The 27854-nt window shown below is 37.7% G+C and overlaps 2 protein-coding genes across 4 annotated transcripts in view; one reads left to right on the forward strand and one right to left on the reverse strand.

Moving 5' to 3' along the window:
• si:dkey-13a21.4 (uncharacterized protein LOC494576 homolog) overlaps positions 1 to 27854 on the reverse strand; it is a 991873-nt gene that overhangs the window by 907054 nt on the left and 56965 nt on the right. The window lies entirely within an intron of this gene.
• Positions 1 to 27854, forward strand: part of hcfc1b (host cell factor C1b) — a 155785-nt gene that overhangs the window by 106140 nt on the left and 21791 nt on the right. For all 3 annotated transcript variants that reach the window (XM_028813306.2, XM_028813307.2, XM_051933482.1), the window contains 6 exons: positions 765 to 903; positions 3942 to 4162; positions 7912 to 9223; positions 10329 to 10501; positions 20861 to 21410; positions 27299 to 27637. In XM_028813306.2, coding sequence (XP_028669139.1) covers positions 765 to 903; positions 3942 to 4162; positions 7912 to 9223; positions 10329 to 10501; positions 20861 to 21410; positions 27299 to 27637 — 2734 coding nt within the window. The remainder of the gene's footprint in view (positions 1 to 764; positions 904 to 3941; positions 4163 to 7911; positions 9224 to 10328; positions 10502 to 20860; positions 21411 to 27298; positions 27638 to 27854) is intronic.

Below are 27854 nucleotides of genomic sequence, written 5' to 3' on the forward strand. Positions count from 1 at the left end.
ATTTCACTTCCTTAACGTGAAATTATGTAAAGTAGAGAAGAATATAATACTGTGTTTTAGTGCAGCACGGTTCAGTCTGGCATAACCTTAAGCCTTTTTCGTCTAATTTTGTTGTTTGATGAATTAGAATTTGAAAAATGTGCTGCAAGTTACCGGACAGGCAGCAGTAAAAAATATTGGAGCTGATGTGATTACCTGTTAAGCAGTGCCAGGGTGCAGTACTGGAGTGGAAGTAGGTTTCTGAGAGTCTCATGACATCAGTCCATTACAAGCAGTATTTGCTCTCAGGAAATCAGGGAGAATAGATGCCTTAAAGAACCATATAATAATTTAACAAGCGAATTACTAGTCCTAAAACATTTCAATTTATTAAAGTCTAGTCAACCACTAAAGCCGTTAAATGTATAAAAAGATTAGTTTTATTATTATTTTTTGTATTTGATCCTGAATGTCACTTTTATTAAACGGTTAACTTTTAACTAGCTCCTTCTGGGATGCAACTGAGAAACCAAATTTTGTGATTTCTTTTGTAAGTATGACTACAGTAAAATGTTAAATCTTAAAAAATATCTTGATACTAAAATCTTTATTCTAACTGTACTTTATTCTAGAACAATTGGTGAAATGCAGACAATTACATAGTTGTATCCATTGTTTAGTTGTGTAGTTTGTGCTTCACTTGATTAATTAACCAGTATTTTACCTGTGGTTTGTCTGAATTTTGTTTTAGTAAACTGAGTGATTTTTTTGTTTTTGTTTACCAGGTGGTTTTAAAGGGTCCTCCTGGCCAGCCTGGCACTATACTTCGCACTGTTCCAATGGGAGGAGTTCGATTGGTCACCCCTGTCACGGTCTCAGCTGTGAAACCCACTGTCACTACTCTTGTTGTTAAAGGTACCACAGGTAAGTCAACTAAAAAGTAAATTTATTACTGCCTAAGGGGTAAATGGAATGTTCAAAGATCTTTAAGAGAGATTATTTTCTTCCCATCTCAGTAAATACATTTTTTTTAACTTTAGTGGAACCTTGTTTACTTGACCTTTTGTTTTCCGGCAAATTTAGACATTTTCTCTATGTTTTAGGCCATACCAACTAGTTTCGTACTTCAAATGCTTAGTGTTACCAGTCTTTATTTAATTGCAACCTCACAAGATTATTAATTTTGAACATGTTTTCAAATCAGAAAAATATTTTTCTTGTTTTCTAGCCTTTTATGTTTATTTTAAAATATCAAATTGAAAATCTAAGTTGGGATAAACAGATTGTACACATTACTATTTCCACATAATTCTGTTAGACTTATTTAAATAATTTTGAGAGTTCTAAGTAAAATTGTCAAACTATTTTGCCAAAATTTGTATATATAATAATATGTAGACAGTTGTTTACAGTATAAAGATGAATAGGTAGAAGAATGCATGAAGTGAAATTCTATTTTCTTTTTTTTCTTTTTTTTTATATGTGGTAAGGAAAATGAGGAACAGTGTTGTGGTTAAACCTGATAAACATGTAATGTTTTTTTTTCCTCGTTTTTTTTAAGGATTTTATTGAATCTATCAAAAGCAAATAACATTCCATATACAGTGGAACCTCGGTACACGTACAACTCGGTTCACAACCAAAAAGTTCGCCAAACTTTTCCCTCGGTTCACGACCACACACTCGGTATACGAACAAGTCAGGTTCCCTTTTGGTTTGTACATGTTCAGTCTCTCCCTGTGCATTTCCTGTGCAGTGAGCAAGAGAGCGAGAGTGCACGCGACACACACACACACACACACACGCACAGAGGCAGCGGGAGAGACAGAGGCACACACACAGGCAGCGCGAGACAGAGAGAGCCGCGCACACACACAGGAGCGCACTAGAGAGACACACACACAGGCGCTCCAGGCTCGCACACACACACAGGCGTGGGAGAGAGAGGCGCGCACACACACACACAGGAGCGCGCTAGAGAGACACACACACAGGCGCTCCAGGCTCGCAAAAGAGAGACGCACGTACACACACAGAGAGAGAGCGAGTGAGGGACGCATAAGGTAGAGAAGGCTTGTTTTTGTTTTCAGTTCTATTTACAGTGATCGGTTCGTAGCTTGCATTGTTGCAATGTTTACTTTTCTTGGTGGTTTATTAAATTACGGATTTTTCAAATGTTCATTTTTTCCCCTGTGCTTAAAACTCATTAAAAAAAAGTGTTTTTAACGAGCGGTTCCTAGCACTATAGCGCGAACTATTGCAGTGTTAGTTTTCTCTGTTGTTCAAGGTTTTCTCAGTGTTATTCAATGTTTTTACATTTAGTTTACCATTACGCTGTGCATTCTATGGTGTAATTAACTATATTTGTGCTTAAAAACTAAAAAATATATATATTTACATACAGTTCGTACGGCCTGGAACGGATTAATTGTATTTACATACAATCCTATGGGAGAAATTGCTTCGGTTCACGACCAACTCGGTTTACGACCAGAGTTTTGGAACGAATTATGGTCGTGTACCGAGGTTCCACTGTAAGCAAGTCAAATTTTAGAAAACTTAAGTTCACATCAAATCATCAATCAGTTTCTTCACATTTTAAATTATAAATGAAAATACAAAATTGTACACTATCCAGAATTTAACCTTTAACAGTAAAATGTACATAAGCAGTTTATGAATACCATTTTTTAAGGTATATTTTGTTTTAAGAATTGCTTGTGGTTTGAAATCACTTGAGTTTTTTTTAGGGTGGAGCCTCTTGACTCACCAGTATGAGGGGAAAAAAAACAGTGTATGATGTGCAGTTTGGCTCATCTTGCTCTTGAGCTTTTTGGATTTTCCCCCATTTTTGGCCTCATATACCCAAAAAAAAACAATTTTTAATCCATTTTTGGACCATAATTTCTGTAGGAAATTACACTTATGATAAAGAGTAAAGCAATAAGTGTCTTTGGCAAAAATAATCGGAACAAGTTGAAGATGTGCATGCCACAGCGATCCCCCAGGGATTCACCTCCTAATGGGATATGAGGGTTCAAAGATACTCCTTCTGATAAAACTTTGATAAAATAGGGATCAGAAGTGTTGGCATGAGGAGTGTTCTTATACAGTTTCTGAAGGTTGCTGATAACAGAAAATATGTTTTGATGTTTATTTACCAGTAGTGCTAAACCTCTAAGAGCCACTTGCAGAATGTTAAAAATTACAAATTTCACATATAAGATATGGGAGGGATATCATTTTTAAACTATTTCAGCATCAGTGACTATGAATGTGATGTTATTTTTGATCCTTACATTAGACCTAGCCCTCTGTGGAAATCTGACAGATGGCACAAAATCAGAAATTTCTTTATAATTGAGACTCTTTAGACTTAAAAGATTTAAATTTAAGCACTCATTTTACTATTTCTAATATATGACACAGCTATTCATATTTATTATTTGTTTCTACCTCAAGAAGCAAATCATTATATTTTTTTCTAATTAGGGTGGCTTACACTAATTCACGCTTTTTCTTAATTGTAACTAGTATTGAAATATATATTGTACAGATGCTCTGATCAGATTTTTAAAGGCCGATACCAATCACCAATTTCATCTTAATTTTATCAATTCAGATTTTTTTTTACTTTTTCCCTTTAAAAAACTTTTAACAATAAGCACCTGCATAACCAGACACACAGAAGCCTTATGTCCTATATTAAAGTCCTATATTAAAAGTGTATTTTTATGATTAAACTATAGACCATGGGTGTTAACTTAATTTTTTGCTAACAAAATGAAATTCTATAGGCTTATTGTTTGGATTATCTGTGCGTGATTGATACAAGCATAGAAGCTCAAACTGTCTTAATTAAATACAGAAAGATGACCCTTGACATTTTATAACTTCCAGATATGGAAGCATAGGCTTGGAGGAGAATTATCAATAACCTAACAGTCTGTTTTGTTTTAAAGGTGTCACAACTCTGGGTACTATGACAGGAACTGTATCAACCAGCCTTGCAGGAGGTAGTGTTGCTAGTGCCAATGCGTCTTTAGCCACGCCTATTACTACACTTGGTACCATTGCTACTCTATCCAGCCAGGTTATCAATCCCACAGCAATTACTGTGTCTGCAGCTCCCACAAGTCTTACTGGAGCAACTGGGCTTTCTACTCCAACAATCACCATGCAGGTAAAAGCTTAAGTTGGTGACAATATAGAAGTGTTTAAAGAAAGGCCTTTTATTTTTTGCCATTTACTATATAATGGAATTTTAAAACTGGTTACTTGTTTTATTTGTAAAGATTTTTTTTCTGTAAGCATTACCATGTATTTGTAGACAGAAAATATATTTACAGTATTGGTGTTGCACGCAGGTTATGTCTCAAAGTTAGTTAATGTTTTTTGCAGGTTTTCTTTCTAATTTTTAAGAACCAATTCATTTTGTGCTTAACCGTGATCTTAAATTATTCACACTTTGTTTATTTATAATGAAGTCGGAGAATTACAATAAGAAACTCTTTTGAAAATATCGCATCAATGCCATGAACAGTTCCTGTTATGCATGTTAAGTCTTTATCACCCTGAATGTCATTATAACACTCTTTTTCAAGGAGAATTGTTTTGAGTTTTTTGGGAGTTTAACTTAAAACAGCTGTTTTGTTTTTTTGTTTTTTTTTAAACCTCTCTTTGGTATAGATAAAATACTGAAGTCCTTTCACTTGTTTGCATAGCTAATCTATGAAACCCATTACTGGTTATAGGGCAAGTCAAGGCCAAATTTGAATAAACTGGACAGTTTTGGGCTTATTCTATGAAGCTCACTTTTGGCCAAACAAATGAGCAACACTTCACAAGAAAGGAAAAGTAAAGATATTAATAGGTTTTAAAAAATGCATGTGTATATTTATTAAAATATCTTCTATGTAAACGTCTACGCGTGGAAGTGTGTGTGTCTGTCCGGCCCAGAAGTGAGAGGTGGAGTCGGGGTAAGGACTTCACCTCCAAGGAAACAGAAAACTAAATGTCTACACGTGGAAGTGTGTGTGTCTATCTGTCTAGCCTGCAAGTACAAGGCTATTACAGCATGAAGCTCAGAGAGCTGGCAAGGTGGCCCCAAGTTAACGAGTCGGAAGAAGAAAGCAACTCTGTTGCCAAAGTAAAACCGCCAAGAAAAGAGAGAAACTCTTACGTAAGCGGGGGAGCACATCAGCAATACGGTATCCCTTTTACTTCCCGCCACTAATACACAAGCGAGGCAAGCGTATAAGCAAAACGAAACTTAGGAGGGAGACACCCAGAGTAGTTCCTTAAAATTCCCTGATATCTCTACATTTGATTTTTTTTTTTTTTCTCCTGACGATTTCAATAGTTTCTAGGGCCCAGCTTTTTACAGCACGTACTTAAACAGCTAGTACATATATATATATATATATATATATATATATATATATATATATATATATATATATATATATATATATATATATTGTAAGACGCTAGGGGTCGCTGTTGCCACTTTAAACCCAACAGACACACACTCAGGACCCAAGGTAAAAGCACTAACAAGATATTTATTAAAGATTTCTTCTTAAACTGTGACCTTCAAGCACAACAGCCACCAGTAGACACTCAAATAGCCAATACAAAATTCTTCTTCTCTGCTCCACACCTCCCACCAAGCTTTGTCCACCATCCACCTGACTCTGACTCGCTTGCTGGGTCTTCAGCATTAGTTTTAAATAGTCCTTGACCCGGAAGTGCTTCTGCTTTTCTGTCTATGTGAGTTGCCAGCACTTCTGGGTCAGACAGAAAATTAAAGTCCTTTAATCAGTCCAGAAGTACTTTGGGGCTTCCGTCCTCGTGACTTCCTAGTACTTCCGGGCTATAAGGGAAACATGACTCCCCAGGTCCTTTCACAACACCCCCTGGCAGCACCCAACAGGGCTGAGAAGCCGAATTCCAAGTCCCAGGATATCATGTGGGAATCCAGGGCACCACTACACTCCAAGGGAGATGCCATCTACCATTTTGGCAGAGGCAATGTCCATGAGTAGCTGCCTTCCCCCATCTTTCCATCTCAGGGGACGTCCCGGCCGGGTTGAGCTGCTGGCCGTCTATATATTTACACTTGAAGTTGGAGTAAAACATCAATTAAACATCATTTAAGTATATGTGTTTTGTTGTGTTTTATAGCCAAAGTCAGCGTATACGTGACAGGTACAACAGTCAAGATTTAAAAATGAAACAAATATTGAGCTTTTATAATCATTTTAAAACCCTGTTTAAGTTAAGTTTAAGACAGTGCTTCTTTTTTTGTGGTGATACATGTGTAGTCATGATGAACAGTGGACATAAGAAATAAAGCTGTTGGTACAGAAGAGAATGTACAACTGATGAGAGCATATAATAAATTTTGTTCTGACATGCAAATTGTGGAATAATAATTTTCAGTGGAAAATGCATACTTAGATTTTTTTTTTTTTTTTTTTTTTTTTTAATTTCTGATCAATGGCTGTCCAACTTAATCAGCAATGTCCTTTCTAAGGGTTGAGTGAGTAAGGCTCTAATCACTTTTATTGTTACATTAAGAGGAAGAAAATATATACAGAGTGGACTAGACTTTGAATCAAGATGCATTGTTATACCGTGTAATGTTTTTGAACAGTTATTAAAAAAAAAAAAAAAAAAAAAAAACAGGTTAGTGATAGTACAAGTGCCTTTTCCTGTTGCTGTAATTCTGTGTGTGCAGAGCTGGTGAATTTTGCCTCTCTGTAAAGTTGAGAAAAGTATCCTTTAGGTCCTGCTCTTTTTGATGGCAGTTATGGTACGAAGTTAGGGAAAAGCTTTTCAGAACATTCCACATTTTAAGATAGATTAGGGGGCTTTGCCCCCTGCTCGCTTCGCTTGCCAACCCCTCCTCCCAAGCCAGTGCTACATGACATTGTAAAGAGGGTGGCAGAATGCACCTCAAGGAGACGCGGCCGCTTTTCCGAATTCCTTCTTAAATAGTGATACATGGTGGAAAAAAATACAGGTGTTTTTTTTTTTTTTTTTTTTTTTTTTTAATATAATACCTCCCTCTTTGCTTGATCAGTTGCTGGCTTGCTGTTGCGTGATCTGAACTTTGCTTGCATTCCCCACCCACAAAACCCCTGTCCTATACCCCCCCACCGCTTGCGCAACGTGTCGTTTTGAAGAGTGGGGCGGTTCACACACAAAAGTTGATTTTTAATAATTTTTCTGAACTGTAGCTTTGATATCTTTCACTTGGGTGTTGTAGGTTGCATTGGGTAAGCAAAGCTGAAGAAATATTTTTTTTTGTGTGTTTTCATTTAAGGCTGTAAAGCAAAAAAAAAAAAAGGGAATATTTCGAAGGGGGTGATTCTTTTCTATACCCACTGTATCACCCGCTAATACCATAAGTGTATCTTTGGTTGCAGGATATTCCTTTTGGCATCAAACATTGTAGTTAATACAGTAAATTTCTCTGCCAATTTTTACATTTCGTCGTGTTTTTATTGAAAAAACGTGCACAGATTGCTGTTACAGTTTAAATTATTAGAAGTCAGAGGTTCTTGCATGTCTAGGTGCTGTAAAGCATGTTTGTTTTGTGCCATGAAAGAGGAAGAGATGTGTTTTGTTCTTTGCTTAAATGAACATGGAAAGTGCAGGGCTACTGTACTTGTACTTTTTATTATTGTTGTTAGTATTTTCTTGATAAATGAAATCTATATCCTTACTAATATGATGCTGTGACTTGAAACACTTTGCTCTTTATAGGGTATAGAATTTCACTGTAATTCATCATTAGAGTATGTGTTTTTGAACATGCATTATTAAATTAAAGGACAATATTGTAAAAGTCACTTTTGGTAAGGTCACAGTTTTTTTGTTACAGATGTTAACCTAGTGCATGTTTTCTTCCTCTCCCATTTATAGCCTGTTAATCAACCCACTCAAGTTACCTTAATAACTACTCCCAGTGGTGTAGAGGCACAACCTGTCCAAGACCTGCCTGTGTCCATCCTGGCTTCTCCAACATCTGAGCAACCCACAACTGTCACAATTGCAGAGTCCGGTTCTGGTGATCAGCCAGGCACAGTCACGTTGGTTTGCTCCAATCCACCATGTGAGACGCACGAGACTGGAACTACCAACACATCCACAACAGCCATGTCCAGCATGGGTTCAGTCCAGAGATTGTGCTCTAATCCTCCATGTGAGACCCATGAGACTGGTACCACTAACACCTCCACAACTGCCATGTCCAATATAGGTTCACTTCAGAGGGTTTGTTCAAATCCACCATGTGAAACACATGAGACTGGTACTACCAGCACATCTACAACAGCCATGTCCAATATGTCTTCAGTCCCTAGAGTTTGTTCAAATCCACCATGTGAAACTCATGAAACTGGTACCACTAGCACACCTACAACAGCTGTATGCAATATGGGATCTGTCCAGCAGGTGTGTTCAAATCCACCTTGTGAGACCCATGAAACGGGTACTACTAACACATTCACAACATCCTCATCAAACATGAGTTCCAACCAGGGAGCTTTGCAAAATGTTTGTTCAAGTCCTCCATCTGAAACCCAAGAGACTGGCACAACCTCAACATCTACTACAGCTTCATCTAATATGGGATCTGACCAGGTGGAACTGGTTCAGAGTACTGGTGGTTCTGCTGTTTCATGCCCATCGGTTTCCGTCAGCTCAGATGAAGCTCCATCAGGCTCCAGTGTTGTCTTGCAGACCTCCAGTTTGCAGAGGGAGAATTTACGAACAGGCACCACAAATACATCAACCATAGCTAGATCTAACATGGGCTCAGATAAAACTGGTACAGTGCCAAGTGCACAGTCTAACCTGCAAACCCACAAAACATCTATGGTTGGGACAGCTTGTCCAGTTTCTTCACTGTGTAGCTCTACAGATACAGTGCAAAATGGTTGCTCCAACCCACCATGTGAAACACATGAAACAGGCACCACCAGCACTTCCACAACAGTCTCTTCCAGTATGGGTTCCAACGAGGCTGATTTAATCCAAAGGGTTTGCTCAAACCCTCCTTGTGAAACTCATGAAACTGGTACCACAAACACCTCAACGACTGCTTCATCCAGTATGGGGTCAACACAGACAGAAACTGTACAGCGAGTGTGCTCGAATCCTCCATGTGAAACGCATGAAACAGGAACTACAAACACGGCTACAACTGCCACCTCAAGCATGGGCAATAATGAAGGTGAGGATTACTCAAAAGAAAATTAACAAATCAATTCTGAATATTGGCACTAGTTTGTTCATTTACATCAGTATCTTAACGTTGATTACTACTAGGATGCTATAAATGTTGTTTGATTTTAGAACATATGAAATTTGACAAATGAGGCAAGACCATTCAGTCCATCAAGCCAGTTTGTTTAGCTAATAGCTAAGATACCCCAATATCTCATCCAGATTTTTCTTAAAGGTTGTCAAGGTTTCTGTTTTACATATCTTGATAGGTTTATTCCAGAGTCCAGCAACTGTGTGTGTAAAGATGTGCTTCCTGGATTCAGTTTTAAATGCACTTCCCCTTAATTTACACTTTCATTTTTTAAAATCATGTTTGAAGTGTCTTCTTTAAATTTCTTAGACCCCTATAACTAAGTTAATACAAGATGTTTGGTTTAAGATAACATACACTGTCAAGTTTAAGACTGATGTTTATTATGAAATAGCACTAATTATTTGCTTAAGAGCTTTAAGAATTATATGGTACTTCATGTTTAGTTTAATTCATATTTACTGCACATACAGTACATTCCTTCTTAAACCTACTGAACTAACTCAGTGTTGTACTGGACTGGAGTCTATCCCAGCAGATACTGGTTCAGGATGGGGAAACAACCCTATATAGGGTGCCAGTCCATCACAGGGAATGAATGTACATGTATGTGAGTGTATGTTCATTTGACAGAGTCACCAGTTAACCTGCAACACATCCATGGTGATTTGGGTGGAAAATCACCTGTACCTAATACACACGGGCAAATGTGCAAACCAACCAACTTCTTCAATTAGGATTTGAACCCAGGATGTTGAATCTGTGAGCCAGCAGTACTAACCACAGAACTTTCAAATATTTATAAGCCCTGTTGTTGACAGTTTAAAAATAAATAAATAAATAAATAATTTTAAAATGATTTCATTGTGACTCTTCTTTGGCACGTCCAATGGAGAATTGGAATGGAAAATGACTGTTTAGGTAGACCTGTTAAATTGGGGTTAAGATTATAGGTCTGTAGGTTGTATTGAGTATATTAATCTTAAGTCATTTTGATTTCAAAAATGTCTATTTCCTTCAGCCCAGCAGAGTGGTGACACAGTCCAGGAAGAAACCGTAACAACAGCTTCGGCTACTCCTCCATCTCCTCAGACTCCTGTTACGTCCTCTCCTCCAGCAACTCTAAGTTCTACACAGAACCGAGCAGTAACAATTTTGACCCAGTCAACACCCACACCAGGTCCTGCAGTGCCCGTAAGTTAATCTTTCAGTCTTATTTGAAATAGTTTGTCTCCATCCATCCAGAATTCAAGTCTTGACATATGCTATCTTGGTACATGTTTGCAATGATTTACCATAGCAAATATATAACATACTGGTAGATGGGTATAAGGTAAATTTAGTGTAGATCAATGAATGAGCAAAGATTGTTTATTCAGTAGCTGCCTTTTTAATTTTTAAAATAAGTACTACAGGCAGTAACGTTAATGTTTTAAATGCACAACTTGCTTAATTGCTTAGTCCTCTTAATCTATGTTTGTCTAAATCTATTACTGTGTAGAGCAGTGTTTTTCAACCTTTTCGCTGGAGTGGAACCCTGCACGAATGGTTACCTTGCTCACGGAACCCTGTGCAATTATCCACCAGTATGTCCTATATCATGTAATAAACCAGATGAGCAGAAACGTAGCTTTTATGTTTAATCATACTATTTTCAAAATTTATGTTCGGCCTATTCACAGTTCACCAAGCGTTACTAAAAACAACTTTTTAAAAAAAGTTACATAAAAGTTAAAATCCGCAATTATCTATAGTAGAAATTTAAGATGATGCTTTTATTATAGTTACCATTACATCGCAGTAGTCAAAAGTTCAATGAGAAATTTGTGCTCGATGATTTTTGCTGATAAGTTGAATTCTGGGTCGTGTTTGAGACAGACACACACGAAGTTCTTCTTCGACTGACAAGAGTCGTTCTCGCTTCTTGTGTTTAATTGTGGTTAAGGCTGAAAATACAAACTCGCACAAGTAAGAAGTTGAAAATTGCACCAACAGTCGCAGAGCTTTCTGAGCAATTGATGGGTACTCCTTTTCAACCAGCATCCAGAGTGCATCCAGGTTTAACTGAGTGCTTTAGCCTCAGTGTTCTGTCACTTGCAACACTAGCAAGCTGTTCTTCTTCTGACAAGGTGAACTGTCCTTCACACGGTTCAAATTCTACGAATGGGCTTCGAACCCAGTCGTACTGGTTCATGGATATTGACGGAAAATATTTGCTGAGACCTGCCAACAGTGTGTCCAAGTGATTCAAAATCAATGGCAAAATGTCCTGATAGTTTCTGTCAACAGCACTAGGAAACATTTCCACATTCCCTGCACTTGCGCATTTCTTCCAAATTGTCAATTTTTTCTGAAAACCACTTATTTTGTCCATTGACGTCAAGATGTTTTTGTTCCTGCCTTGCATGCCACTGTTCAAGAAGTTCAATTCGTGAAATGTGTCGGCCAAATATGCTAGCTTAGAACACCAAGATTCATCGCCCAGAACTTCTGCAAAGTCCTTCAGGTTTCCTTGCGAACAGAAGACTAGCATCTTTTCTCTTAGTTCGTAGAAACGACGCAAAACTTTTCCCTGAGACAACCATCGCACGTCTGTATTCTGGATGAGAGTGACGTGGTCTGCTTCCACACTTTCGCAAACTTTTGCAAACTGATGACATTTTAGTGGTCTCATCTTCATGTAATTAACTATTTTCACCACCATGTCCAGTACAGACTTCAGTTCAGGTCCAATTGTTTTAGCAACCAGTGCTTCTCTATGAAGAAGAAAATGAGTGACGGTAATATTGGGATTCTGTTGTTGCGCCAGCGAGACAAAGCCTTTGACATTTCCTGTCATTGCAGGCGCACCATCCGTACAAATGCCAACACAGTTTTCCCAAGTCAACTCGCATGACTGCAAATGTGAATTTAAAACGTCATAAACATCTTGTCCTTTTGTTGTTTCTGGCAACTCTTTGCAGCAAAAAAAGTCTTCCATAATAGCTTCATTGTCAATAAAGCGAACAAACGCAAGCAGCTGTGCTTTACCACTGATGTCTGTGCTCTCGTCGACCTGAATTGCAAAGAACCCACGACTTTTAATTTTGGAGAGAACATTACGCTCAATATTGCTGGACATGTCAGCAATGCGCCTACTTATCGTATTGTCTGAAAGCGGAATCTTATTAATCTCTGATACGGCATCCTCCCCAAACATAATGCTCACCATTTCTTGGCATGCAGGTAAAATTACCATTTCAGCGACGTTATGCGATTTCATTTTCTTAGCAACAATCTCCGCCACAGCATAACTTGCTTCTTGAGCTTTCTTACTTATCTTGAACTTTTTCTCAAATGCAGCCGTTTGCTTCTTATTCAAGGCCAATGTCCTATGAAAGTACTGTGCGTTTTTGTCTGATGCCTCCGGATGTCTAGTTAAATGCTGCTTAAGTTTAGCTGGCGCCATGGCACTATTGGCAAGTTTTTCACCACAAACAATACACAGTGGTGAAGGGCAGTCAGGGTCTCCCGTCCAAGTGAATCTCAGAGCTAAGTCATTGTCACTGTACTGGCAAACTTTGAGTTGCAGATTGCCAGCGGCATTTTTCAGCAACTGCAGCTGAGTGGTTGCAGTGCTAACGGTAGCAGCTGCAGCTTCAATCAACTGCTCCGGAACCTGAGTATCGTCGTGTGCTGCGCCGTCTTCTAATTTACGCTTCATAATAAATCGGTCCATGTTCGAAAGCAAAACAATAATTTACAAAAAATTAATGCAAACGACAAGCCTAACTGCTATTACACCACGCAAACTGCCGTCCCCACACAGCCGCCACTTATAGCTAGTGAAAGCACACCGTCCTTGTACTCTGGCCGTCATTTAACTTTGGGAGCGAGAGAGGGGCGGAGATAAAAACGGAGGAGCAGGCAGTTTTACCGGCCTGTCAGGCAGATGAGAATGAGGCAGTGACATAGACTAACAGAGTAACAGCAACTGACTAAAGGACTAAAGAACGATTAATAACCATATAAAACCACGATGCTGGATTTTGTCCCAGCATTTTCCGGAGATTTAAGACTTTTTCGGCAGAACCCTTGGCTAGCACTCACGGTACCCTTGGGTTCCACGGAACCCCGGTTGAAAAACACTGGTGTAGAGGTAAAGGCCCATCTGAGTATTTGCCTGTCATATGCTACAATGCAGAGGAAGGGAAGGGTTTAAGTTAGTTGATGACCAGCTTCACATTTTAAGTAAAATAAATAGGTCAGCATAGTCTCTACCAAGTTAAAACATTATAGTTCACTCTACACTTCTGGTAAGGCAGTTGCACTGTTATATGTGTCTGCTATCCATTGTGTTATGGGAATATTTTTTTTTGTTTTGCAAAATGTCAACTGGAGACCCCTTTCATAATTGGGTGTAAGTATAGGTGGAGATTGCAGGATAATTTGCAGAATATTTGTTTGGGATTTCCAGGTATTTATAGTGCTACGTTTCTAATATAATGTTTTATAAGGTTTTCCTTGTTCTAAAGCTTTTTGCATGATGTAAGGTCTGCATGAAATATACTTACTCATCTTCCCTGTGCGTCCCTTAAAGAAATCATTTAAAAGTAAAGTAGGTATCCAGTCTTTTGTTTCCCTTCATATTTTTAAACCCTATACAAATCAGTAGGCTTTAGCTATTCACAGGTTCACGGGACTTCCTTTTTCTTTTTCTTTTCCAGTTTTGCAATATGAATACCAAAAATGTACACAGTATTCAAGATAAAAACCCTCACATGTTCATTGCATGGCTTAAGTATACCCCTTGACTAATTATTTGCTTCTTTGCTTTGTCTGTAGGTACACAGTGGCAATATAATATAAACACACAAAACACCCCCAGTGGGTGGAGGCTATGGAGAGTGGCAATGTGTTTCATGTTTCTTGGGCATGAGACGAAGAATACAATAGACAATACTGTGACTAATTTCTTTATTTTCATTTTATTGAATTTTTAAAAATCAAATAACACTCCATACACATAATTTGAGTTTTACAAAAAAAAAAAGACAGAAAATGGTTTGAATCAAATCAACCCCCGCCCCTGAGAAAGAGCTAGGCCAGCAGTGTAAAACTTTTTGCTAGTAAAGACAAATGAATAGATAAAATAATAAATGAATACAGTAATCCCTTGCTATATCGCGCTTCGACTTTCGCGGATTCACTCTATCACGGATTTTATATGTAAGCATATTTAAATATATATCGCGGATTTTTTGCTAGTTCGAGGATTTCTGCGGACAATGGGTCTTTTAATTTCTGGTACATGCTTCCTCAGTTGGTTTGCCCAGTTGATTTCATACAAGGGACGCTATTGGCAGATGGCTGAGAAGCTACCCAATCAGAGCATGTATTACGTATTAAATAAAACTCCACAAATATATTGTGAGCACAGGGGCTGTTCGCACCCCTAGAAGATACGGCCACTATTCAAAAAACACTGAAAGATTACCTTCACATTGCTCTCTTCCTTGCTGGGCTTAAATGTGGCTGTTTTGTCAAGCAATATGCTTCCTGCATGGTGCTTCGCATACTTAAAAGCTGGAACGGCACGTATTGATTTTTAATTGTTTGTTTTTCTCTGTCTCTCTCTCTCTCTCTCTCTCTCTCTCTGACATTCTGTGCTCCTTACGGAGGGGGTGAGAGCAGGGGGGCTGTTCGCACCACTAGACGATAGGGACGCTTCTCTAAAAAAATGCTGAAAGGCTACCTTTACATTGCTCTCTTCCTAGCAGCTGTGTTGTCCGGGTTAGCATACTTAAAAGCCAAACAGCCCTATTGATTTTTGACTGTTTGCTTTTTCTCTCTCTCTCTCTCTCTGATGGGCACTCCTTTGAAGAGGAAGATATGTTTGCATTCTTTTAATTGTGAGACGGAACTGTCATCTCTGTCTTGTCATGGAGCATAGTTTAAACTGAAAAAGAGACAAATGTTTGTTTGCAGTGTTTGAGTAAAGTTCCTGTCTCTCTACAACCTCCTGTGTTTCTGTGCAAATCTGTGACCCAAGCATGACAATATAAAAATAACCATATAAACATATGGTTTCTACTTCACGGATTTTCACCTTTCGCGGGGGGGTCTGGAACGCAACCCCCACGATAGAGGAGGGATTACTGTAGACATAAATGGAGTAAAAGAGGGGAGAGAACCTGCTTCTACTGTGACTACTTTGTTAAGTTGAAGGATCAAGTGCCATGCTCCCTCTTGAAGAAATTTAAGATGTATGTATAAGTTTCCTATCGGTAAAACTTGATAGCGATTACATTGAACTTTATATTACACCTCTGCCTTAAACATTGTGGCCAGGTACATCTGTGATGGACTACTCACTACATTGGTGCTGCCATTTCACCTAGTTTCATGTAACATACAAAAAGCAAGCATGAGATTCAAATTCTTTGCTTTATGTTTTTGTGCCAGATATCCACTTAAACTCCCACTTATTTCAGTTTGCTTGCAAGCATTTCATGAGTTAAATTATCAAGACTCTTTTGAAAATCAAGATAATGTTGTTTGAACTATGTTGACTTTATATGTTTGTAGCAAATTATTGAAAGTAGGTCTCCCTGTATAAGCCCATATTGACTATTTCTTTATATACTCATTTCTGATTTATGTTTTGCAGTGTTTTAATAGTTGCATGCGTTAATGTACTCATGACTTATTGTTACTAACATTAGAAACATTTCTATATAACAGGGCTACTCAAATATAAATTTGAAAGGTCCACTTACTAAATTTCCATTCAGTCTGAGGTCTGGAAAAGTGACGGTAAAATTCCAAATAGAGAACTCCAAAAAAAGGCAATCCCCAAACTTTAGAACTATACACAAAAAAATGACATGGTAGGCCTTTTAGTGTGAAAGGTGACACCTTCTTTGTGCCACCAGTTGTTTGAACTTGGGCATAAAAGGTGTGAGGGCAAGGTGGAGGCACTGATGTAAATGTTCATTGGTGAGGGTGTTGCGGTATGTGTTTTTCACCATGTTCATAGTGGAAAAGGCAGGTTCACAGCAGTAAGTTGAGGGAAACATTGTAAGAATTTGAAGGGCCATCTTCTGCAGGAGAGGAACACCTGCCGCAGTAACTATCTTTGTCCAGAAGGTGACAAGGTCACAGTGAGATTCCTGCAGTGCTAGGTTTTCTTGTAGCTCAATTAACTCTGTTTGCAGAGAAGCAGCACTGGCCCATTGGAAGACTTTTGTGGCTTCATTTGAGAATTCTGCAATATTTTTGACAAGAAATGGATTTTCAATGCACAGCAAGACTTGTTTTCCCAAAGGGAAATCTTCAAAGCGAGTTTGGAAATTTTTAATCAGCTTGTCCAGGAATTCAGCATAATTGTGATGGTGATGTTTTCCTGCAGTCTGATCCAAAAGTCTTGGGAAGTGAAGCAGGTCCTGCTGTAAGTCACATTTGAACACCTCCAGCTTCCTCTGGAAAGCACGGACATCTAACATGAGGTCACACACTGTGCTGTTTTTGCTTTGGAGCTTCATATTAAGGTCATTAAGATGGGAAGTAATGTCCGTTAGAAAAGCAACAATTTCCATTTTCTCGTCATTCTTCATGAAATCCACAAACGGTTTGGCTTTTGCACTCTTCTGATCCAACAGAAATGTCTCCAGCTCTTTCCGCAGTGCCCAAAAACGCTCCAGTACCTTGCCTTTACTAAGCCACCGGACATTGTTGTGAAGGAGCAAATCATCAAATGTTGCATTCACCTCTATTAGAAATGAGCGCAATAAACGATGTTGCAAAGCAGAGGATGCTCTCAGATAATTGACTAGTTTCATGACTGCTGTCATGAGTACCTTTCTCCAAGGCTGGCACACACAACCATCTGGTGAATTATGCAGTGGTATGCCATGAGGTCAGGGTGGTGAGTTCTCAAGCGTGACACTAATCCCCTCTCTTTCCCAATCATACATGGTGTGCCATCAGTAGCAATGGAAACAACATGCTTCAGGTCTATCGCTCTGTCTCTAAGCATCTGTGTCACTGCTTCATAAATATCATCCCCCCTTGTGTGTCCATGGAGGTTTGTGAGACCCAAAACATCTTCATGAAATTCTCCCTTTTCTTCATCAAAAAAATCTGACAAAGACCATGAGTTGTGCATTGTCCGTGATGTCTGTGGATTCATCCACAGCCAATGAAATGAATTTGGCTTTTTTTATAGCAGAACTAAGTTGTTCAAGCAAATCATCAGCGAGTATTTCAGCTCGTCTTGCAGCAGTGGAATCAGAACAGGGTATTTGGTTTATTTTCTGGATTATTTCATCCCTTTGAGTCCCTTCAAACAGAGCAGTCACCACTTCACTCATACACTGTTTGACTACTTCAGCATCAGAGAAGGGTTTCTTGTTTTTTCCCAGGACCCATGCTACTCTTAGTGAGGCTTCTGTTGCCCGCTCCTGTTGTGTGGCTGATCTAACTATTACACTGCTTGTAGCTTCATATGATGATTTCAGCTGGTTTATTTCTATGGTCCTTACCTCTGAGTTCTGAGGGTAATTTTGTTCGAAATGTGCATGCTTGGTTTCATAATGGCGTTTCACATTACCACTTTTGATTATTGCTACCGTCTCGTTGCAGATTAAACACATTGGTTTTCTGCTTCCCACGGGGAGCACGAACGCATATTTTTCTGTCCACTCACTCTTAAATTCGCGGTTTTCAAAATCAACTTTTCTTTTCTTATCAATGTACTGTCTTGAGCCAGCCATCTTCACTTTCAGTCAGCAAAAAAAAAATTCAGTTATCGAAATTTGCACTGCCTGTTCACCGGCCTGACCCAGAGCACGTGACCGGTACATAAGTCTGGCTGCCGTGAATGAGCGAGCGAGCGAGTATTGGGGGGGAGGCGGGGAGTAGTGGGAACGTTGCTATGACGATACTGTTACAGCTGCTGTGATTGGACATAGATGAAGCAACCAAACCGAGTAGAAACCTCAAAGATGTATCGCGCGGAATCACAATTGCGCACTTCATTGAGAACTCATTTGGATTATGATTAAATTTGCATGTTTGTTTTGGCGTCGGTCCAGATTTAACCGTATTTGGGTCCGGATGCGGGCCGGAGTCCGCCTATTGAGTACCCCGGCTATATAAGATAGTGAATAACATTAGCAAACTTCCAGGGGAATTTCCTGAATATGTAAGGTTTTGTGAAAGTAAATGTTCAGGATGTGTATGTATGCATGTATGTCTGTGCATGTATAAATCATTCTCAAACATAATATTCCAATACTGAGTCTTGCTTGGCAAGGGCCTATCGAGACAGTACTGTGCAGTTAGCACAAGCAGCACTGACCAAGAGCACCAGTCCTCCCAAGTGTATATGTAATTTATCCATGTACATATTTGTGTATATTAAAAGTGTATATATCTTAATGTTAAGTCTGAAATCAAGATGAATCATGTTGGACCATTTTTCGGCTTAAGCAAGGTATTTTAGCTAACGATACTTAGGTTAAAAAAAAAAAAAAAACAGTTGGTCATTTTAAATTACAAAAAAAAAATCCCTCGTCTTGGGGTTCGTTTTTTAAATCTTTTTGTAACAAGTGTGACAACTGTTCTGATTTCAGTCATCATGTTCCAAATCAACTAGTTAAATTTTCCTTTGCCTGACATCAGATGAAGTGATTCTAATATAACCTACAAAATGTCCATATTTTCCTGAAGATACTCTGTAAGATTTATGATTGGAACCACACATGTCTGGCCCTATTTTGTAGACTCCACCCCCTCACCAACCACAACGAGCACTGATGCCAGTGTTGCAAAGAGCTAGTTTATATAGCATCTCAGAAACAATTACAGGTCAAAACAGGCATCTTGGCAGCTATAGTGTCACAGTATGATGAATGAATAGTTTACAATCTCTACTGAAAAGCCCACCAAGTACACAGTTTTGTGCGTGACCTCTGCAAATCTATGCTATGAATTGGTTGGTTGTGACATATTGCCATTGAGTTACATGTATTGAGTATTTGTTCCAAATTACTTCTGATCGTTTTTTCTTGTTAGGATAAAATGTCTGGTTTGTTGGTATGGGCACTTTGTTGAAAACATGAATGCATGCATGTTTTTACAGATTATCTCAGTGTTGTGTTGACGAGTATTCATTAGCTTTTAATTAGTGTCTTTACATCAGGATAACATATAAAAACAAAGGTAAAATGCATACATCCAGTGTAACTACAGTCCCTACTACCTGTCTCAATCAACAATGGACCCTTCTCCCTAAAAAATGTTTTATTTGGTTATTTAACTTGCAAGGTTTTTCCTAAGCTGGGAGGAAGAGAGCTTTGCTTTATTTTAATTAAAAGTTGTTTCACCTTGAATCATATAATGACAAATTAAGTGGGGGGCGGGGGTGGTTGTGATATGGTAGATCTCACTGCATCTTCACAGCTTCAGTGTCATGGATTTAAAGGGTGTAATTATTAGTGAATCTAACTCTATATGAGTGAGTACATGTGTGTGCTTTGGGTGTGTTTTGCAATGGTCTGGTATTCTGTTCGAAGTTGCCTGGTGTCTTGCGCCTGTTGTTGCTTGAAGTAGCCATAACCTCTAGAATTGTGTACTAGATTAAATAGGTTTCATGGTTTATAGATGGGTATGGTGGTTCTCACTGCATCTTCACAGCTTCAGTGTCATGGATTTAAAGGGTGTAATTATTAGTGAATCTAACTCTATATGAGTGAGTACATGTGTGTGCTTTGGGTGTGTTTTGCAATGGTCTGGTATTCTGTTCGAAGTTGCCTGGTGTCTTGCGCCTGTTGTTGCTTGAAGTAGACATAACCTCTAGAATTGTGTACTAGATTAAATAGGTTTCATGGTTTATAGATGGGTATGGTGGTTCTCACTGCATCTTTACAGCTTGAGTGTCATGGATTTAAAGGGTGTAATTATTAGTGAATCTAACTGTATATGAGTGAGTACATGTGTGTGCTTTGGGTGTGTTTTGCAATGGTCTGGTATTCTGTTTGAAGTTGCCTGGTGTTTTCCGCCTGTTGTTGCTTGAAGGAGACTTAACCTCTAGAATTGTGTACTAGATTAAATAGGTTTCATGGTTTATAGATGGGTTTGAGCACAAGGTGTATGTAAACAGTAGATGGAGTAAATTATTTTAAGCAGGATCATATAATCAGAAATACCTTGATTCTTAAGCAATATATTTCAATAATTTAAATAATGGCAACGTAATTTTACGAAAGTATTAATTTTGTATGGAATGTAATGTACCTTATGGTACATCGCTTTCATTACTGCAATGCCAAATGGTGTTTTCCTGCTTTAGAAATGTATTAAATTGAATGGTGTTTATTGCTGTAACTGTAATATACAGATTTTTTTTCTGTCTTGATACAGTTTCTGATTAGGAATAATCTGAGCGTATGCGAGATATAAAGTTCTGTGTCTATACTGAGTGTACTTTTTTTTTTTTTTTTTTTTTTTTTTTTTTTTAATTTTTAATAATTAAGTTTTGTAATTTTTTTTCTTCCTCCCTTTGAACACAAGATAATTTCCTCCATCTCAGAAGGAAGTTCAATTTTGGAGAGTGAAGTTCCAGAGGAAGTCACAGAACCCATTCCTGCTGAAGAAGCCCAGCCATCTCTTGACTCTGAACAAGATCAGGATCATTCTGAGGCTAATCTTACTTCAGACGATCTTCTTGATGCTTCTGAAGCTATGCAGACAGAGCCATCGGAGTCTGAGGCTCATTCTCAGTCTCAACTCCTAGATGCTGCTTCTGTTGGAGAGACTACTGATACTACTCTTCATGCACAGGATGTTGATCTTCAGGCAGCCATGGAAACACAGGGTGTTCAGGAAGAAACTGAAGACCAAGGGGAGGCAAATCAGGCAACAACTGATGTAGAACCACTCTCTTTACCGCAGGAATTAATGGCTGAAACCCAGCCTTCTACGTTAATGGTGACTGGACTCACCCCTGAAGAACTAGCAGTCACAGCTGCTGCAGAAGCTGCTGCTCAGGCTGCAGCTACAGAAGAAGCACAAGCATTGGCAATACAGGCAGTACTACAAGCTGCACAACAGGCTGTAATGAGTAAGTAATTTTCCCTTACCTGTAATATTAACTGGATAGGTTACTAATTTATTTAAGTTAGTTAGGATAAGTTAAATAAAAATCTGAAAATCTAATTGTTCCTTGTTTTAAGGTTGTATAAAAACTTTTATTTGCATTAGTCATTGCATACCAATAACTGCTAAGAATAAAGATGTGTTTTTTTTCTGTTTTTTGGCACAATTTTGGTTTTTTATTTAAAACCGCAAAATGACCTAAATAGTTAAACACTCTACCTTAATAGTGATCTAAAAAATTAAAATGCATTCTGTTCAAAGTTATCAAAGTTTCTAGTCTACCATATGGGTAGAGTTGCTTAATAGGTAGAAATATGCAGGTTTATGCACAGATTTTTTTTATTGGTGATTAGCAATACATGAATTGAAAGGGGACAGTTTTATGTTGAAGGCTATTTCTGATAGTGGGGAATTGTGATAACACATTACTTCGGTCTTGTATAAAAGCTTTTTTTTTTTAGAACAAGACTTTTTTGTGAAGCAGCACAGTCCATTGACCATTCACAGTCAATCTGTGTTCAAAATCTGACCGTTTTAATTATTAGTGAGTAATAAATCTTATAATTGATTTGTACATTACTAAGTAAATGTCTTAGGCCACCTAAGAAAATTATTTTTAAAGTTAGCTATCTGAGCATTGTCTATTTAATTATAAAATAAATACAAAGAAACATTGTTAGAGTACAAAGTAGGAAGAAATATTGATAACTTGTGAGACTTTTTAAACAACCCATCTCCTTGCCATTTCTTGTATGTATGTTCCACTAAAAGCACACCTGATTCAGTTTGATTAGAAGAACCAGATGTGTTGGGTGTGCACTTGAGCAAATAGATGGGTATATTTGATGGTAACTGCAATACTAGAGTACTTCAAGGAGAGATATGGAAATGCCTAAGCTAACAAACTTTGACAGACCGTAAAATCAAGGCTGTATTCGTCAAGCAATAATCAATGATGCCTGATTTTTCAAAATGTACCATTCAAGCTGTCATTAAAAGAATTTGGAAAAAACTGAGAAAATTGACAAGAGAGAAGTCAATGGTTAAGTCTTGAAATTTTGACTGCATCTGATGAATAGTACTTAAAGGTCATTTCCTTAAGAGACAAGAAGAATTCCACTGAAGTACTTGCTCAGCCTCTGGCAGGACACTTTTTGGCCATATGAAGAATTCTGTAAAAATCTTGTATGGTTTAAGTTGCAGGTAACAAACTATTTTTACTCAAAAGCAACAAGCATAAGTGATTATAGTGTATTAACACTAGAATTCCTGAAGCCTGCAAAAATTTTCATAATGTCGTGTCACCTTAATTTTACTTACATTTCCTCGTCACTATGTTTTTTGCGCACCGATATTGCTTTTGTTTTGCAAATGCATCTATTAGCCACAGGCAGGCAGTCTGCTATCCCATCCCTCACTGAGGCAGCTGAAGTCTGTTTATCTTGGGAGTGCAGTGTTTGAAATTGTATAGGAAAGTAATATATCCATCCATCCATCCATTTTCCAACCCGCTGAATCTGAACACAGGGTCACGGGGGTCTGCTGGAGCCAATCCCAGCCAACACAGGGCACAAGGCAGGAACCAATCCCAGGCAGGGTGCCAACCCACCGCAGGACGAAAGTAATATATCTTTATTTGAAATACATACATTTCCCATGTGTTTCGTGTCTGCAGTGATCTGTGTAAATGTAGGATGACATGAACACATAATTAAAACAGAATTTTTCTTTTGTATGTTGTAGTAATAGTGACAAAATATTGACATGAAGTCTACAGGTGCTGGTCATACAATTAGAATATCATGACAAAGTTGATTTATTTCAGTAATTCCATTCAAAAAGTGAAACTTGTAAATTAGATTCATTCATTACACACAGACTGATGTATTTCAAATGTTTATTTCTTTTAATTTTGATGATTATAACTGACAACTAATGAAAGTCCCAAATTCAGTATCTCGGAAAATTAGAATATCAATTAAGACCAATGCAAAAAAAAGGATTTTTAGAAATGTTGGCCAACTGAAAGGTATGAACATGAAAAGTATGAGCATGTACAGCACTCAATATTTAGTTGGGGCTCCTTTGGCCTGGATTACTGCAGCAATGCGGCGTGGCATGGAGTCGATCAGTCTGTGGCACTGCTCAGGTGTTATGAGAGCCCATGTTGTTGTGATAGTGGCCTTCAGCTCTTCTGAATTGTTGGGTCTGGCGTATTGTATCTTCCTCTTCACAATACCCCATAGATTTTCTGTGGGGTTAAGGTCAGGCGAGTTTGATACAAAGTAAAGATCTTTTGCATGCATGTGTGTATTTGCGTCTTGCACAGTGAAAATGGGGTGGTGTCCCAAGCATCTACTTTGCTGGTGCAGGGGTAAGAATTGCTGCATCGCAGTCAAGACTTTGCCGGTTTAAACTCAAGTCCTTCCTGCATTTAGTGCTTTGAATGGTGGGCTGCTGTTATTGTTACTATATATATTGTTACTATTATATAATAAAAACATACCTTAGATTTGAGTCTGTAACAGATCATCGAAACAAGTGTGTTTTCATTCAAGAACAAAACTGAATAAAAACTGAATAAGAAACTCATTAAAAAAAACACTTGTCATACCACATCTTTATTTGAAAACTAGCAGTGTCTGATCAGGGGAAGCATTAACGTGACTGGGAGAATAAAACTGAATTTAAAAAAAAATGTTAAATTTTACAAGTACCATACCTTTGCACAGGTTGTTAAGACCATAAAGCATGAGTGACAGCCAGTGACAGAAAGTCTTATGAGTTGATGAAGCTAGTTTTAAAATTTTTGTTTCATAGAGATGTCATAACTTCAGAAGGGCGAGTTACAGGGAAGTACATTATTGCCTGTTTACAGCTTGTGTGAAAGGTTTATTCCAGTATTATATATTGTGTCCCTGAGCAAATAAACACTGCTTCACTAAATAGCTGTGTAAATAATTTACTATAGTGAACTAGGACTTCTGCATAGCACTATATGTAAAGGCAGTGTTTAAACCATGTGCATTCAAAATCCAGAATTTTTCATAAAGATGTCAAAATATTATAAAGAACAAATTCAACTATTTATGCAGTTTTAACTCTTTAACATTTTACTTTAACAGAAACTGTGTGCTATCTGCTTTGTATGTGATATCTGAGCAACTTAGACACCACCTCTGAAGCCTCTTTTCCGCCAGACACAACAGTTGTCATTGTCTGCTTGTGCATGTTGAACTAGTAACAGCCACTTAATTATATGCACATTTTGTTGTATGAAAGTAGCTCAAAGTGCATTTCATTAACAATAACTCTACAGAATAACAAAAAGAAAGTATACTGTATAAAAAAAAGTTATTTATAAAAGGACATCTAAACCAGTAGGAATAAGAATCAGTGTTCAGCTTTCTATCAAATGCTATGGTTAGAGTCAACATTTTATAGCTTATTTGAAAAGGGAAACAGCCTTGGAATATTACAATATTATAGGTAACTGAGTTCTGAAAGTATGATCCCTAAAGTTCTTGTTAGTGTTTGGCTGTAATGGGGTTGAGGAGTGGCAGTGGTATTCATTAAATTATAAGTCATTGCAATGAATGAAAATTTTTAATTTAAATTAAAAATATGCATACAAAAGATACTATACCAGATAAACATTTATTTTCTACGGAAACATTTTTTGTGTGTTGTCTTAAAGTAGTTTACATTAATGTAATAATTTTGAGAAGGTTGGAATCCGCGTTATAGTGGCGAATGGCATATTTTCTTGAGGCTGACATACAAACTGTTAAACGTTTCTGTCAGGGCAACATAATTTATTTGTGATATGCAGTCATTACATAGCTAGTAATAAAAAAAACTAATAAAGTGCTACTATTCTTCACGGCACATAAAACTAAATTTAAGATTAATGCATTTATTACAGTGATTATTCTCTTAAAAGATGCAGACCACTATCCAATGATGTCTTTGAGACTGTAATGTACTAAGATAAATCACCTGTATGAGTATAAATCACAAAAAAAAAATGAAAAAAACTGAAAGGAAAATTGAATTGCTAGTATTTTTATGTACACTGAAATTAATTTTATGCTTGAGGCTTTTATTGTGAATTATAAACCGGAGAATTTTTTTTTTTAATTTTAATTTTATTGATTTTATTGAAATCGCACAACATTCCATACAAGTAGATCAATTTTACAAGAATAGGATTGAAAACAAAACCCCCACCCCTGAGAAAGAGAGCATGGGCAGCAGAATAAAACTTAAACCTAGTAAAAATAAGTAAATAGATAAATAAGTGAATATAGATAAATGGAGAAGAAAAAGAAAATGGGAAGAGAATCTGCTTCCTCTGTGCTTTAAAAGCTTATTCTAGAATATTATTGATTAGATCCTGCCAGGTTTTGAAAAATTTCTGCACAGATCCTCTTAAGTGAGAATTTTATTTTTTCCAATTTCAAATAATATATAACATCAGTTACCCACTGACTTTAAAGGGGAGAGTTAGGATTCTTCCAGTTTAGCAAGATAAGTCTGTGTGCCAATAGTGTAGTAAAGGCAATCACAGTTTGTCCTTCTCCACTTTAAGCTCATCTAGAAGTACACCAGACACCGCTGTTAGTGGATTAGGAGGGATTGTGACACCAAGGCTGTCTGAAAGGTACTGAAAAATATTGGTCCAGAATGTTAATTTGGTGCAGGCCCAAAACATGTGACCCAGTGAGGCTGGAACTTGATTGCAGCATTCACAGGTTGGATCTTGCCCTGGAAACATTTTGTACAATTTTAAGTGAGACAGATGTGCTTGATATATAATTTTGAGTTGAATAATTGTATGCTTTGCACATATGAAGCTCAAGTGAATTCTCTGCATTGCTACCTTCCTCTCCTTTTCTGAGATGTTGAGTGAGAGATCCTTTTCCCACTGTCCTCTTGGATCTTTGAAAGGGAGGGACTGTAAAATGGTTTTATATATTGCAGAGATGCTGTCTAAGTCCTTGAAACTTATCAATATTTTTTCCAGCATAGTGGGAGGTGAGGAAAATTGGGCAGGTTCTGTTTAACAAAGTTTCTAATTTGAAGATAGTGAAAGAAATGTGTTGCTGGAAAGTTAAATTTAGAATGTAATCGTTCGTAGGATGCAAAGATGTTGTCTATGTACAGATCTCTAAGTGATTTAATCCCAAACGTTTTCCAGTCATTTATAGTTTGTATGTTTGCTGCCCAGTAGTAAAATTGTAAGTTAGGTAGAGCCAAGCCACCTTCTGCCTTTGGCCTTTGTAGGGTCGCTCTTTGGATACGTGGATGTTTTGAATTCCAAATAGATGAGGTTATGGTTGAATCTAATTTCTTAAACGATTTATTGATGTATATTGGGATGTTTTGAAATAAAAAAGAGAAGCTTTGGAAGGATATTCATTTTAATAATAATTCTTCCAGCTAAAGTGAGGTGAAGGGTTGACCAGCTATGCATTATGAGATAAAGGAGATTGTCAGAGAAGGACTTCAATGGAAAATTTCTCTATAAGCAGATGATATGGTACTGTATATATCAGACCCACAAAATACTGTGCCTGCAGTCCTAACAGCATTTCAAAAGATTTCTGGTCTCAGAATTAATTTGACTAAAAGTGTGCTTTTTCCAGTGAAGTCTCAAGCACACAATATTAGATTGGACACCTTCCCTTTTATCATTGCAGATCAGTTTAAATATCTAGGGGTAAACATCACAAGTAAACAAAGCTCTTTATCAACAAAATTTTGCCATCTGTATAAACTGGAGAAATTTTTAAGGAAGGAAAGAAATTTGTTTTTTTTCCATGAATTATGTGTGTCTGTTTTTTCACTCAGGTGCAGGGGATGCAATGGACACATCAGATACGGGGCATGAAGGCCAGCAGACTACAATTCCTATTGTGTTGACACAGCAGGAGTTGGCAGCACTTGTGCAACAGCAACAACAACTTCAAGAGGCTCAAGCTGCTGCTGCTGCTGCAGCAGCTGCAGCTGTTGCACAGCAGCAAGCAAACACACAGCAACACCATCATCAAGCTGCAGCTTTGCCTACTGAGGCTCTGGCACCTGCGGATAGCCTTAATGATCCATCAAGTGAGAGCAATGGACACAGTGAGCTGGCTAGTGCTGTGACAAGTGCTGTGGCTGCATTACTTCCAGGGACCCCAACTGAAAGTAAGCTTCCAGTCGTAAAATATGTATCAAAAGTAATTGATTGAAGATTTTTGATATATGAAATAAGAACAATTGAAGTACAGAGCAAGCTTATTTGGACTAGACACAGCTGTTCATATGTTGTGTGTGTAGGATTACATATTTAATTTTTTGGGAGCCTTCTTAATTCTTAAAAGCACATTTAAAGAGTTGTTAAACTGCAAAAGACCTCAATTAA

Source organism: Erpetoichthys calabaricus, chromosome 11 (genome assembly GCF_900747795.2).
Source record: "Erpetoichthys calabaricus chromosome 11, fErpCal1.3, whole genome shotgun sequence".
Lineage (NCBI taxonomy): Eukaryota > Metazoa > Chordata > Cladistia > Polypteriformes > Polypteridae > Erpetoichthys > Erpetoichthys calabaricus.